Source organism: Culex quinquefasciatus, chromosome 3 (assembly GCF_015732765.1).
Source record: "Culex quinquefasciatus strain JHB chromosome 3, VPISU_Cqui_1.0_pri_paternal, whole genome shotgun sequence".
NCBI lineage: Eukaryota > Metazoa > Arthropoda > Insecta > Diptera > Culicidae > Culex > Culex quinquefasciatus.
This window is the reverse complement of record NC_051863.1, coordinates 92,392,264-92,408,458: the sequence shown is the minus strand read 5'-3', so window position 1 is coordinate 92,408,458 and position 16,195 is coordinate 92,392,264. Positions and strand designations below refer to the sequence as shown.

The 16,195-nt window shown below is 43.2% G+C and overlaps 1 protein-coding gene across 1 annotated transcript; it reads left to right on the top strand.

Moving 5' to 3' along the window:
- Window positions 1-14,172: 14,172 nt before the first annotated feature.
- Window positions 14,173-15,311, top strand: LOC119769541 (AT-rich interactive domain-containing protein 2-like). The gene is made up of 2 exons (XM_038262416.1): window positions 14,173-14,414; window positions 14,472-15,311. Exons 1-2 carry the CDS (start codon window positions 14,323-14,325, stop codon window positions 14,773-14,775), a joined length of 396 nt encoding a protein of 131 aa, XP_038118344.1. The 5' UTR covers window positions 14,173-14,322; the 3' UTR covers window positions 14,776-15,311.
- Window positions 15,312-16,195: the final 884 nt, after the last annotated feature.

Genomic DNA, 16,195 nt, shown 5'->3' with positions numbered 1-16,195 from the left:
CATCTTCGGACCTGAATATGAAACCTTCCGTTGTAATCGCGGGCCGGATAACAGCAAGAAAACTGAGGGTGGCGGAGTTCTCATCGCCGCACGCAAAAGCTTCAAGCCTCGTCGGATTCATCAGGACAACTGGAAGACGGTGGAGCAAGTATGGGTTTCGCTGAAGCTATCGGATCGTGTGCTGTATCTCTGCGCGGTTTACTTCCCACCGGATCGCACTTACGACAAAGACTTATACAAAGCTCACCTGGAATCTGTGCGATCTATTGTAGAACGAGCCCGTCCAATCGACGACATTTTTGTCGTCGGCGATTTCAATCTCCCAAAGTTGAATTGGACACACTGTCGAAACGGATTTCTTTTTCCCGACCCCGACCGATCCCAGTTCCATTCCTGTGCCCGTGATCTTCTCGACAGTTACAGTGCGAGCACTCTGCAGCAGATCAACCACGTGACAAACGAGGATGGTCGGAGTCTAGATCTCTGCTTCGTTAGTGTACGTGACACCGCCCCTGTAGTCACCGCCGCGGCGGTTCCACTCGCCAAGGTAGTCGCACGTCATCCGGCACTCATTATATCGGTCGACGGCAGCTGTAGCACCGAGTACCGAGAAGAGATCGCCCTGGTCCGATACAACTTCCGGCGCGCCGACTTCGAGAGTTTGTCCCGCGCCCTACGTGGTATCGAGTGGAGCAGCGTTCTGGACCCTGTAGACATTGATTTAGCAGTCGACACGTACACATCTATTCTGGGCAGACTGATTGAACAGTTTGTGCCGAAGATTCGGAAGGTGGTTTCCCATCACCTTCCCTGGCAAACCCAAGAACTTCGCCTCCTCAAGACCCAGAAAAGAGCTGCCTTTAAGGTTTCCAACGGATCTGTACACTTACGCGACTACTATCTTCGGATTAATCACAGCTATCAACGATTGAGTCGCAGGTGCTTTGCAAACTACCAGCGCAAAATGGAGAAGAAATTGAAAACCGACCCGAAGAAATTCTGGAAATTCGTCAACGAGAGCCGTAGAGAATCTGGATTGCCGACTTCAATGCGGTTGGCTGACGAAGAAGGAGATGATGCAGACAAAATTTGCCAGCTTTTCGCGAAGAAGTTTGCCGGTGTATTCTGTGCGGAGCCTATTACTGATGAGGAAGTTCGAGCCGCCGCTGAAAACGTTCCACGTCGGGATGAACTACTGGCTTCGATCGAGATTGATGAAGGTACCATACAAGCCGCTGCAGCCAAACTAAAACACTCTTGCTCACCAGGACCGGACGGGATACCGTCTACCCTGCTGAAACGTTGCTCCTCCAGCCTATCGGCACCACTTTTACACCTGTTTCGTCTTTCGTTGAGCTCTGGAAAGTTCCCTGTTGCCTGGAAGCAAGCTTACATGTTTCCAGTGCACAAAAAAGGCGATCGAACTAACGTGGAGAACTACCGTGGGATTTCCGCCTTGTGTGCCACCTCAAAGTTGCTGGAATTGGTTGTGATTGATCCGGTTTTCTCGCATTGCCGCCAAGACCTTGCTGATGAACAACACGGGTTCTTTCCTAAGCGACCAATCTCCTCTGCTTCACCGAATCGATCATCAACAGCTTCGACGCCCACTCTCAAACCGATGCCATCTACACAGATCTGTCAGCCGCCTTCGACAAAATTAACCATCGCATCGCTGTTGCTAAGCTTGAGAGATTGGGTTTCCGAGGAAGCCTATTGGCCTGGTTCAAGTCTTATCTAACGGGACGTTCGCTGAGGGTGAGAATCGGAGACGCACTTTCCGATATCATCGACGCCACATCGGGTATCGCGCAAGGAAGCCACCTCGGTCCGGTGGTATTCCTGTTTTACTTTAACGACGTTAATTACACCGTCACTGGACCTCGCCTCGTTTACGCGGATGACCTCAAGCTTTTTGCTCGAATTGACAACTCGAACGACGCCGAAGCATTGCAGCGCGATCTTGACAGGTTTGCTGGTTGGTGCGATTTGAACCGCATGATCCTCAACCCTGGAAAATGCCAATCGATCACGTTCAGTCGGAGACACTTCCCAGTAACCTTCGACTACCGTATTAACGATACTTCTGTCGAACGGGTCACTCACGTGAAGGATTTGGGAGTCATCTTGGACACGCAACTCACTTTCAAGCAACATCTGTCATACATAATCGCCAAAGCCTCCCGACAACTAGGATTGGTAATCCGCATGACGCGCAAGTTCACTGACATTTATTGTCTAAAGACCCTGTACTGCTCGCTGGTCCGCTCCACTCTAGAGTACTGTTCGACAGTGTGGTCCCCGCACTACAACAACGCTGTTTGCCGCCTCGAAAGCATCCAACGAAGGTTTGTGCGATATGCCCTCAGGCAGCTGCCGTGGACAAATCCCTTGCAACTTCCGCCGTACGAACAACGCTGCCGTTTGATCGACCTCGATACACTCCAGCTACGACGAGACCTAGCCCGTGCAATGACTTCTGCTGATGTCCTACTCGGCCGGATTGATTGCCCTGACCTGCGTAACCAGATTCAGCTCCGAGTGCCTACCCGTCAACTACGCCACACGCCAGCTCTCGAAGTTCCGTTTCGTCGCACCAACTACAGCGCGAATGGTGCCATCAACGGACTTAAAAGAGCGTTTAACAAAGTGTCCAGTGTGTTTAGCTTAGATGTGTCTCGTACTACGTTGCGTTTTAAGTTTGTGTCCTTGTTAAGATCTTTGTTACGCATGTAAATTTAGTTTTAAGTTCATCATTGGGGCAAAATAAGTGCCTGTTGAGAAGCAATAAACAATTAAAGCGTGTCAGCGTAAACGATTGCTGCTGTAAATTATAGTTGAAAGGGGTGATTTTGTTGTGATCAAGATTTGTGATGTGGTGCAAGAATGTCCGGAATGGACGACAGTTTTAGCGAGTACGAAGAGGAGGAACAATTGGACGACGAACCTAGAAAGAAGATGGATTGGATCATGAGACGATTTCGGACTTGGACTCAGAATCAGAAAGTCCTCAATCGAAGAACCGGATTGGTTAGTATCATTGAAAATATTGAGCAACATAAACAGCATAAAGTATTGTCGTCACAGCACTAAAATGAAGTTCTAGGTGGCCTGTTCCGGGTGGCCACATGGGGTCAGATTGACTTTGTATAGGCTAATATGGACTCGTGGAACAATTTCATGAACTTTGACATGTCACATGCCCCATTTCGCCAAAAGTAGTATGTTGGCCATACCTACAGATTGGAACCGGAAACCCGGAACCGGTTCCGGGTGGCCACATAGGGTCAGATTGACTTTGTATGGGCTGATATGGACTCGTGGCACAATTTCATGAACCTTGACAAGTCGCTTGCCCCATTTCGCCAAAAGTAGTAGGTTGGCCATACCTGCAGATGGGAACCGGGAACCCGGAATCGGTTCCGGGTGGCCACATGGAGTCAGATTGACTTTGTATAGGCTAATATGGACTCGTGGCACAATTTCATGAACTTTGACATGTCACATGCCCCATTTCGCCAAAAGTAGTATGTTGGCCATACCTCAGGGTGGCCACCAGATTTCGATTTTCAATTTCCCGGTTTTTTCCCGGTTTTCTCCGAGCCCAGAAGGAATTTTCCGAAATGTTTTTAAACCAAATTACAATGTTTTTTATGCTAACGTTAGTACCAACATACTTTTTGAACGCATACATTTGGTTCAAAGTTTGAATTCCTCAAGAAAGCTTTCAAATCTTGAGTAAAAAGTAAGTAAGTTGTAAACGAACCGTTTTTATCTGTTTCCAATCCAAACATCTAATTTCCATAATGATTGGGATTTTTCATCATCATACATGCAGATTTTATAAACTCAAAATAAAAATCGTTTAATTTTTTTAAAATGAGATTGATTATTACTACAATTTATTAATTTTGTAGAAAAGATCTGCAAAAATAAATTGTTATCAACATTTATGTAAATGCTCGTTAATTCGTTAGTTGCCCCGAAAAATCAGGGGGCAAAAAAATATTTTTCAAAAAACATTAAAATTTCAATTGAAATTTAAGTGCAATCAGCTGAAATCAATATAAAATGCATTCCCTTGCGTTTGGAATCATTTTTAAGCATGTTTGGGTTGATTTAATAATCTTTTAATTTTTAAAATTTTACACCTTTAGTTTTTTTTTTGAAATTTTTGTTACCGTCAAATCTTACATTTTTTGAAGACTAATGGTTGCAAAACAAATAAACTAGTGTAAAATGCATTTTTGAACACTTTTTCCATTCAAATGTTGAGACTATGGATTGTTCCCCCACTTGACCCCGGCCAGAGCCGAGAGACAAAAACTTTGAAAAATATTAGCATCGGCTTTTTTTTTTCAACATGATCTCAATTTTTGTGTTGATGTAGTAACCACCTAAAAGTGATTGCCTGTATTTCAAGTGACTTTTTTGTAGCAGAATTCTAAATATATTGTATTTTTCAAATATCTGAAAGTTTCACATAAATTTCAAACGACATTTAAAAAAATACTTTGCAAAAAAAATCATTGCAAGTTGTCCTTAATAATTTGTCTGGCTGAGAATCTCAAATATTATCAAATAAAATAATATTTACAAACAGAAACTCCATGATATTATTATTTTTATGTTGAAATATATTATAATTCAACGGTTCTCAACTTTTTCTAGGCTATGTACCCTTTTTAGTGTTACTTAAGCTGCGGGTACCCCCTAGCGTTCATACATGATTTTTTTCGTTTGCATGAGATTTTTCTACATTCCAATTCACGAAGAAAGAAACTTGAATTTTGAAGTATTAAAAATGTCGTAAATCATGTTTCTAGAGTTGTTTAAAAACATATACTGGATAGGCCACACAACGTCCATGTACATTTCTTCAAATCAGTTTTCTTAATAAAGCTTCAAAATAAAATGTTGTACCCTGTTTTTCTTTAAAACTATCTACTATCTGGAGAAATTCCTTTTGTTAATTAAATTTTCGCTGTCTTTTTCATTTCTACAGACATCTCCCATTTTTTTTAAATTTTAATTTTTGGAGATTTAAATTTTGTAAATAGTATTTTATTGAAGTTTTTCAATATTTTCAATTGAAAAATTATCTATTAAATGGTTGAGAAAATTCTTTTCTGCTTTCTTTTTTGAATATTTTTGATCCATTCTTTTGTTGCTGAGATACAGGCCAAGAAAAATATTTTAAAATAGTGTATTTTGTGTGACAATTTGAAGGAAATGTCTGATCTTTAAATTTAGAGAAATATTTACTGTAATGTTGTTTTCGTACCATGAGATCCATAATTTCCACTTACAAAAAATCCTAATTTTTATTTTATGCAAAACTAATATTTAAGCAAAAAAGGTCGAATTGAAAATATCCAAATCATGAAACATAAAATTCAAACATAGTTTTCGCGAATTCTTCGTTTAGAATAACAGGAATAATATTCTTATTGAGAAAAGAACATATTGAACTCATTAAAGAGGCTTTTGTCAAATTTTTACTAAACTTAAAATGTTTTCCCGGTTTGTCAGTCGAATTCCCGAGTTTTTCCCGGTTTTCTCCCGGTGGATAAAAATCCCGGTTTTTTCCCGGTTTTCCCGGTTTTTCCCCGAGGTGGCCACCCTGCCATACCTACAGATTGGAACCGGAAACCCGGAACCGGTTCCGGGTGGCCACATAGGGTCAGATTGACTTTGTATGGGCTGATATGGACTCGTGGCACAATTTCATGAACCTTGACAAGTCGCTTGCCCCATTTCGCCAAAAGTAGTAGGTTGGCCATACCTGCAGATGGGAACCGGGAACCCGGAATCGGTTCCGGGTGGCCACATGGAGTCAGATTGACTTTGTATAGGCTAATATGGACTGGTGGCACAATTTCATGAACTTTGACATGTCACATGCCCCATTTCGCCAAAAGTAGTATGTTGGCCATACCTACAGATTGGAACCGGAAACCCGGAACCGGTTCCGGGTGGCCACATAGGGTCAGATTGACTTTGTATGGGCTGATATGGACTCGTGGCACAATTTCATGAACCTTGACAAGTCGCTTGCCCCATTTCGCCAAAAGTAGTAGGTTGGCCATACCTGCAGATGGGAACCGGGAACCCGGAATCGGTTCCGGGTGGCCACATGGAGTCAGATTGACTTTGTATAGGCTAATATGGACTCGTGGCACAATTTCATGAACTTTGACATGTCACATGCCCCATTTCGCCAAAAGTAGTATGTTGGCCATACCTACAGATTGGAACCGGAAACCCGGAACCGGTTCCGGGTGGCCACATAGGGTCAGATTGACTTTGTATGGGCTGATATGGACTCGTGGCACAATTTCATGAACCTTGACAAGTCGCTTGCCCCATTTCGCCAAAAGTAGTAGGTTGGCCATACCTGCAGATGGGAACCGGGAACCCGGAATCGGTTCCGGGTGGCCACATGGAGTCAGATTGACTTTGTATAGGCTAATATGGACTCGTGGCACAATTTCATGAACTTTGACATGTCACATGCCCCATTTCGCCAAAAGTAGTATGTTGGCCATACCTACAGATTGGAACCGGAAACCCGGAACCGGTTCCGGGTGGCCACATAGGGTCAGATTGACTTTGTATGGGCTGATATGGACTCGTGGCACAATTTCATGAACCTTGACAAGTCGCTTGCCCCATTTCGCCAAAAGTAGTAGGTTGGCCATACCTGCAGATGGGAACCGGGAACCCGGAATCGGTTCCGGGTGGCCACATGGAGTCAGATTGACTTTGTATAGGCTAATATGGACTCGTGGCACAATTTCATGAACTTTGACATGTCACATGCCCCATTTCGCCAAAAGTAGTATGTTGGCCATACCTACGGATTGGAACCGGGAACCTGGAACCGGTTCCGGGTGGCCTCATGGGGTCAGATTGACTTTGTATGGGCTTATATGAACTCGTGGCACAATTTCATGAACTTTGACATGTCGCATGCCCCATTTTGCCAAAAGTAGTATGTTGGCCATACCTACAAATTGAACCGGGAACCCGGAACCGGTTCCGGGTGATTGACCAAGTGTCCATCCTATCCAGAATTGCTCCAAGGCTTTGGAATAACCTTTCTGTGACTTATGATGAATAAATAACTACAAAAGTTTACTTATTTACAACTTTTTGGATAATTATTGTAGAAAGAAAATGACCTGGCTACCCTGGACCCGATCTGGTCCACGGAATTCCGGAATATCTCCGGCCAAAGGGCTCGGATCGGATTTCTTCATAGAGCACCGTGTTCTCTGGAAGTTGGCCGATCCAACGATTCTAAAACGAGTCAAATTGGTTGTATTGGGGCCGAGATATGATTTTTTGAATATTAAACTTTCACGTGGTACTCTAAGGGTTAAGTGAGGCAATCCTTAAAATCTAGAGTTTTTTTTGATTAGGTCCTATAAACATATGAAAGACAATGGTTTATTGGTCCTTTTAAAAAAAAACTCTGGAAATGTCTTCTCTCATTTGTACACGGAAACTAAAATCATGATTGAATTTGTATGCAAACTGCATATAAACGAACTTTAAATCAGCGTTATGAAATCTATGACACAGCCTTATGAACCTCATTTGACCACATATAATTAATAACAAACATCTCTATAGATTTTATATGCGAACTCCTCATAACCGAGCTTGTTTTCTGCTTATTACACAGTATTTTCCTGACAAATACAATCCATGAGCACCGCATATAAAATGTATGTTCACGATACTATAGATTTTTGCAGTATGCTTGTACACATAACACTTATGTGCAATGCTCACAACATTTATGGGTGGTTGCTTGAATGTGTGCATAATCCAAGCATAACCGTTCATTATTAAACAAGATGGCGATAAATTAAACAAACATAGTTTTGCTTGCGGTTTTTCTTTAATATAAATTGCAGTTTTGTTTTAAAAATAAAAGTTTTCCATAGTGAAAAGGCTCGGAAAAAGGTGCATTTGAAATCATTGAACATTTCAGCAAAGGTTTGCCAACTTTAATAATTGCTCGCATGGCAAGATTTGATATAATTTCCTCTTTCGTCCAGCATTTTCCAGCGTCCGGAAGCGCCGCACACAGTCCCGCTAACGCATGATGCTGGCAGAGACCGAGAAGCCGGGAGACCGGGAGAGCAACAGCCAGCAGAAGCGCTGAAGAAAGAGCAACAGAAAGTGGCCGCCGCAAACCCTCCTCCGTTCGTCCCACTTGCCCGCTTCCAGCTCGGCATCCACGCTCGGTGAGAAAAAGGTTAGCGAAGAAGATCAACATGTGCGCCACCATCAGCAAACCAACGTTCCGACCACCAACTCTTCCACCCCTGATACACCCACGTCGAGGAGACCATCGTGACGGACGACGATGACCGCGAAAGATCTGTTCAAAACGTCTCCCGGCCCACCCATCGCACAGTGGGAAAAAAGGGCCCAAAAATTACCGCAACATGATTTCGCGCAAACCATCGATTGCTATACACCAAAAGCTTCGTTTTTGCACCAGGAACAATAATCCGATGAAAAATCGCACTGCACGGACCGGTGGCCGGAGTACAGGCCACCGGAAGATCCGGATTTTTGGAAAAACTGTCAGATTTATCCAATTGTGAACTGATAGGCTTTCTTCTACCATGAATAGGCATGCAAAACAATCCTAGAATAATATTAAATACCATAGGACCCATCGGAACCGGTTCCACTGATCTCCGGTGGCCACATCCGGAACCGCATTAGGAAACAGCGTAAACTAGTCATGCGATGTATCAAACTTCTTGATTTTCCTAATCCTTCCTAAATAAACGTGCGTCGTTTTTGTGTCATTTCAGGTGCCGCCGAGAACGCCAAGTAAACGTTCCGGGGAGGAGTTTGTAGCGATTTGGAGAGGTTTGGATGGCTTGTTGGAGAGCTTGCCAGGACCGACTCCGAATATGGAGAAGCAGTTTCGGGCTAATCGAAAGAAAGTCAGCAACGATGCCGCTAAGATCCGGCCACGTGCAAAAAGAGGTTCCCGCAGTCGGACGTGATTGTTTGTAAGAGAATATTAATTAAAAAAAAAACATGTAAAATAAAACAAACGTTAGTTAGAAACACAACTTTGTGATAAATATTGAAAGAAAATTAAAACAGGAATTTTGCATTACTAATACAACATAAAAGTAAAATTCATTATTATTAAAAAGCAAATGAGAACTATAATAAGAATTATGAATTTTACACATACATGTTATAAGTTGGTGCATATTCAAATCTGTGTGCATTGCATATACCGTTCATGTTTCGTGCATATACATTTTATATGCGTAAGCATACTTCAAGTTCGTATCCATGTATGTATAGTGCTCATACAGTTTATATGCAAGGCACACGCCGTTTATGAGCAGAAGCATTCTGCAAAAATCTATATGTGAAACTAATAGCAACAATCATGATTTTAATTTCAGTGTACCTTATTTGACTCGTTGCTTTTTAATATTTGAGTGGAATTTTGTACAACATTCAATTCTTTGTCTTATGTTCTCAATTTTATTATTATCTCTATACTGTCTACCTGAGTAATTTGATCTATTTTCAACGTAAACAATTTCAACTGCTTATTCTTCTCTAATTCATTATTTGATCTATAGCAACTGAATCCATTAACTGCATCTATCAACACTATGTCTCTATTAAGAAAATTAGCTAATGTCGACCACAATCTTTCATTAGGAAGTAGTTCTTCTTCATCTACATAATGCAATATTTTCTTTATATTGTGACCAACCACCTTGGTATGCCCACATCGTCTCATAAACCTTCCCTGAACACTCGGGTCATTTGAAGAGGTCGACCACTTAGAAGAGCTAGAGTTAGGGTAGATTTTCAACCAAGAAACGCAAAATAAGCACAACATTTGCAAATATAATAAATCTGCACCAATTCGTCAAACAACAGTCGTTTTGAATTTTAAATAGCTAGAAAAAAGTAATAGAATGGCACAAGAGATTTGCATCACACATCACATTAGGCATTGTTTTCAGTAGCGACAACTTGGCTACTCTTATCAACACCCACGAAACGCAGAGATGAACGCAACCTCGACTTCTGCGTGATCTTCGAGGGCACTTCGGAGTCTGGACGGGATCGACTCGTTCACTTGCTTGAGTACCAGAAAGGAGTTCACACGCTCACGAAGATCTAACACCAGTGAGTAGAACCGCGATTTGAGAATCTCCCACGAGGTCGAGGAAGCCCCGAAAGCCACCGTCTACGGCTGAGGGATTGCGCGATCGTACGGCCATCCGTAACCTGGCCAAGTCCCGCGAGTTTAGTGTTCGACCAGCACGTTAATTACCCTGGATTGCCCCTTGGCAAGTGTTCCTGCTAGCCACGAGCTAAGCATCGCTGGGCTCCGTTACACATAGCCACCGCCACGAACCGCACCGGAGTGTGCCTGGACGTGCACGACAACCACGCACGGTCCATCGAACGTCCCGGATCGGCTACTACGGGTACGGAAGCGAGTACGAGAGACGCCGTGTCACGAGGTTCCGGACGGGAACGTGACTTCGGCGAAGACTACGGTGTTCCACGCCGGAACGCTGGAAGTCCTGCAACACGAGGAGGAGACGGCAGGCAACGAGAGGTCCCAGGTCGAGGACGGGGACGGAGCGTGGACGAGATCCGACCACCCACGCGTCGGGGGATACACCAGATCCCGATGTCCACGAGCGACGCCGAGAGTAGCTGATCAGCGGGCCCATACACTGACACCACACAAGTAAGTCCGGTTAGGTAGCGTAGGGAGTAGGTTGTTAGGGCGGATTCTCAAATAAACGTGCCATGAAAACGTAGACGTGGTCTTTTCCCTCTTTGCTTTCAAATGAAGATTAACTGAGTGAGCCGACCCTGGGTGTTCTTGGGGGGTTTTGTGCGACTGAGCGGGTTGTAACAAAGGGAAAGTTACAATATCTTTAAGCAAAGCCCATGGTAATTCTTCAAATGCACAAGATTCTGGACTTATACCACTAACTTGATAACTTATAGCCCATAAGTAACTATATTTATGTCTAACCATTTGACGTACTTTAATCCTATAATTGGCAACCGTTCTCCAACTAAATCCATTCACTTTCGATCTATTCTCAGCGCTTCTATTACCATTCGACGTCTCCATGTCCAGCACCATTCTATCGTCATCATATTCACTTTGCAACCCATCACCCAAACTTAACCCTCCCCCCATTCCTTTCTCGTCCCCCCCTGCCGGATTCCACTGACCCCTACCAGTACCCTGTTTGCGATCACTTCCCCCTTCTGCCCGATTCGCAACCACCACCTCGCTGCGCTCCTCCTTTTCCACTCCTCCTTCCCACAGCTTTGAACCTTTTCCCTGCTGGGGCAACTTCTGTTCCAAAGCTGCACCAGGACCTGATGAACCACCTTCCACGTTTGCTTGTATCAGCTGTTGTCGATCCTTACGGGTCGATGTTTCATCCTCTTTCAACACACTACTGTAATGATTGATCCCATTGTAGTGGATCTCGATCACCGGTCCGCTCCCCTCTCCGATCACAACTGGTGCATAGTGCGGGTTGAGCACCTTCACTGTCCCTCCATACAGTCCTTGGATGGCCATGATCGATTCCGTGCTGGCCCATGTGTGGTCTTCACCTAGATCCTACAGTAGGCCCTCGAACTTTTCGTCGTCTGTGCCCAGGAAAGGATTTCCATCTTGATCCCTCCTCCCAGCAGCAATTTCCATCAGAATAATATGACGCATTTCGTCCGCATGCCGCCGGATGTAACGAACCACCATAGTTCTTAAGTTATGGGCACGTTGTCGGAAGTCCACATCAAAGATTCGTCTTCCTAAGTTTTAAAATTCAAAATATTGTTTTAAAATTCTTGCCCTTATGGATTTTCTTTTCAAATTTAAAAATATTTCCACTGACCAGTGATCTGCTGCAGAACGGCGTAGAAAAACAATTTTCATCACCTGGAACATCCACGACTTTTACTCTCCCTCCCGGATACACTGCTACATTGGCCACTTCCATAATCTTGTCACTTGGAACTGGCTCCATAACGCATTCAATTTATGAACTTTCTTTGTTGTTTTTAATTTTTCAAACATCGATGTTGAGATGCAAATGACAAACAATACGCGCGCAATTTTTGACAGGAGCTTTCTAGCTACACACACATACACACACATTTAGGTAAGGGTGGGGTATATGAATAAAAATACCCAAAATCAAACTCGTTGGGAGGTATGGGGAGTGTAGATTTATTTAATTTAATTTTAAAGGCTTTAGCTTAAATGAATGCCAACATTTAAAATTTCTTTTATCCTTATCAACAATTGATAATCAATAAGAGTAACGGTAATCTAATTAGGACAATTTTAGCAAAATATCACAAACAGGCTAATGTGAAACTGTAAGCAAGGAGTGTATCCCGCTCACTCTCAAAGTTAACATCCATTGCCGTGATCAGGACACATACCTTGTCAATAAACCCACTGGCTCCTGTAGAATTTCAAAACAATTTAAACCACTCTTTCCTGTCAGATCAGAATAGATTTATATAAAGACGAGAAGAAAAATCCAATTGGACTTTTCCCTTGAAAAAGCTTTTGGTTTTCCCACTGAAAACCCACAACACCTCGTTTCAATCACTCCAACTCACCACTCTTGTCGGTCCTGTATCATCATCTCTGAGCAATTTCAACAATAATACAACTAACAGACTTACCCTTACTGTAAACTTTCAACCTTACGTGTCCGATTTTCACAACAATCCAATTTGAATTTGGAAATACGACGACCACTTCGTTTCCTTAGATGTGTCAAAACTTACAAAACGTAAACACCAAGCAAGAGCTGCGTTCGCGCACACCCCTTGAAGTTATCCCCTGACAATCAACACACTTATCGACACAATTATCGACAAAAAAAACATTTTTTTCTCCGGTCAAGAAGAAGAAGACACAATCGTTTACAGAAAACCGAGCTAAAATGCTTCAAATCACAATCAAAATCACCGAACTTCACTCTACTATGCTGAAGCACAGCCTAAAGTTTACTTTGATACCACACACGAGCTTGAGAATCACCAAAAACACCAGAAAAAACAAAAACCAAACGGAGCGTCGCGACAATCGACCGACTCGAACCACAGACAAGCAGACCTCCCTTCGATTGACACAGCTTTCAGTACTGTTAAATTGTATTGTTTACGTTACGAAATCTGCAAAAAAATCAAATCCAACGCAATTTTTTTTCCCAAAACCAGTAGACCAATCTTCTGGTTTTTTTTGACACGAGCTACTACCGCCGGAAAAAAACAGACGTCAGCGAAACAAAACGCTGATTCAGTGCCAGTAACCGCTGCACCAGCGAAAAAAAAACCACTGGACCTGCGCTTTGTATCCCCAAACCAGCAGAAGAATCTCCGATCCCCCAAGCAGCGAAAATGTTCACTAAACACGGGGTTGGGCACATGCTTCATCCGTAGCGCATTTGGAGCAACTCCGGTAAATTTACGTAAATACCGTAAATATCGAGGTAAATATGGATGCACATGATGCGCTGAAGTCACTGCATGATTTATATCAGTGTTCTGGCGAGACGTCACTTTTATAAAAGTGACGTTTTGCCAGTAAAAAAATCGAGCGTCTTTTTGACAGCTGCTTCTACGTGATTTAAGAAAAAAGCACTTTCTCTGGACTTTTTCACCGCAAGTTTCCCCACAAGAACCCGTGACTATCCAACGGCCAAGACCCATGAAAGATTTCGGATCGCCGTAGCAGTAGCTGTTGCTGGCATAGCCGACGAGTTGCGAACCAACGGAACAGCTAGACGGCTGCCGGACGATCAAATTTAACCAGGACCAGAACAACCAGACAGCTTCCGGACCATCCAACGGCCCAGTGTCTTGCGAACCTTCGTGGTGAACCGACACTACACACAAAAAATATTACGGTAATGACAAAAGTAACTTACTTTTGAATTAAATAGTTGATAAAATTTGCTGCATTAAAAGTTTTTTCTTGTTTTGAAAATGAAAACTTTTACTGCTACAGTTTTGAAAATCTCATTGCTCACTGATTTAAAAGTTTTTACTTTTAATTCGACTGTAAATTTTTTTTCATTTTGACGTTCTCGTGTAACCGTGTACGCCTAAGTCGCAAATGTAAACAAACACTTTGGTGGGTCCGGTGGTACTGGTGAGTATAGGACGCAAAGCAAAGCCAACCGCGGCAGCAGCCAGGACTCGGACGCGGAAACCTTCGTGAGCCAAACAGCAGCAGCGGAACGCCTTCGAAGGATGGTGGTGCAGGAGTGGGACGAGGTCGAGTGCTCGAAAAGGACAAGGCCAGCTTCCTGCAGGAACTGCAAGCTGTTCCGGGACCGGAATGGGTAAAGGAAGCTTGGGTGCTGTGTGGGGTTTGTGATTAATTTTGTTTGTTTTTGTAGGATGGAAGGTAAGAATGTGGATTCGCACCGGTTGTATTCGGTGTTGGTGGCCCGGGATTGGAGGTTGAAGGTCAATTCCCGCGAGGACTGGGGCGATATTATCGAGAAGATGGCGCTGCCGCAGCGTTGCATGAACAACGAGTTTGCGTTGAAGAAGATTAACGTCTGGTTTTTGGACAAGTACGAGAAAGTTAATTTTCACGGTGAGTTGACGGATCCGACGAAGAGGAGGACGACTAGCGGCATAATCGGAGGTGGTCAGCGCAGATGTTGCACGGTTGCAGGCGGTTTACAACACCGGTGAGTATTGAGAATGTGTGCAGTGGTTAGCCAACTTCACTTACTTCCATCTCTTTTAGCAACTTCCCGCCCAGCCGAATGAATCTGGACAGTGAGCCAAAAAAAAATCTATGTCATTCTCGAAGTAGGATTACGTGCTCAAAACGAACTCCGTACCGAGGGCCTCATCAACTCCATGTTCCGGATGCGCTTCCAGGATCCAGAACTCCCCGTTCAGGCACTTTACTTTCCAGCCGGGAAACGTCGACCACCCTTCCCGAATCAATGGCCAACTCCTCCAAGACTGTCCTGATTGAGGCCGGAAACGTGACCATCGTGTTACACTGCTGTCGCGCGTTGAAGCCTCCATCCGGAACCGTCCAGCCTGGGGTATTCGGAAGTGACCGGTGGCGTACCGTATGAAGCAGAAGCTAGTGAAGAAGCGTTAAATACAAAAAAAGTGTTTTCCTAACATACTAATTAATTTTTTTTAATAAATGTAAAAAAACCAAGCACTTTTTTCTGAAATTATCCCTGTAGTGCTAAATGTTCAGTATTCTTGCCATAAAAGGTTTCTTTTCCAATTAAAAGTAAAATACTTTTACCAATACAACGATTTTGTTCCATAAATGTATGGTAGTATCAAAAACTTTCCAACTTTTAAATTGAAAAGTTTGAACTTTCTACGAATATTCACCAACGCGAACTTTCAATCCAACGAACGATCTTTTTAAATTTAGAGTAATTTTTCTTTGTGTGTAGAGCTGCGGTATTTTTTACTACCTAAGCTCAGAGTTATTTCAAACAAAATTCACAGTCTTTTTAAAGACTACCTGAGTTACTTTCAAAATTCTAAACAGTCTTTTCAAGACTAACCCCACCTGAAATTTTGTTGTATTTTACAAACGAAGCCATCTTTTAAGAGAACTTTGCTTGCAAAATGCGTCAAAACAAAGGTAAACGCAAATCTTCTGAAGATTTGGTCGTTACGTCGGTGAAGCGTTTGAACGCTAAGCCGGCTAACGGAAACAGAAAAAGAAAACAGCCTCATCCGAGGTCTGATTCTGATTCTGAAAGTGAGGCCAATCCTCCAATTCCATTGGCAAACAGTTTCGGTGTTTTATCCGAAACTGTTGACAAGGATCCTTCTCCTCGTACTGAGCCTTCTGCCGTCAAGAAACGAGTAAAGGCTCCGCCAATTGTAGTGACTTCCGTCTCCGATTTGGCCAGCTTTCGAACGCAACTGAAGAATTGCAAGGAAACTTGCAATTTGAAGGTTTCGTTCCAGCTTGGTCGAAGAGGAGAATGTCGCTTGTTGACGGAATCTTTACAAGATCACCAAACTTTTGTTGGTTATTTGAAAAACCACAAACACAATTTCTACACGTATGAGACCAAGAATGCTCGTCCATTCAAGGCGGTCCTGAAAGGTCTCTCCAACGACT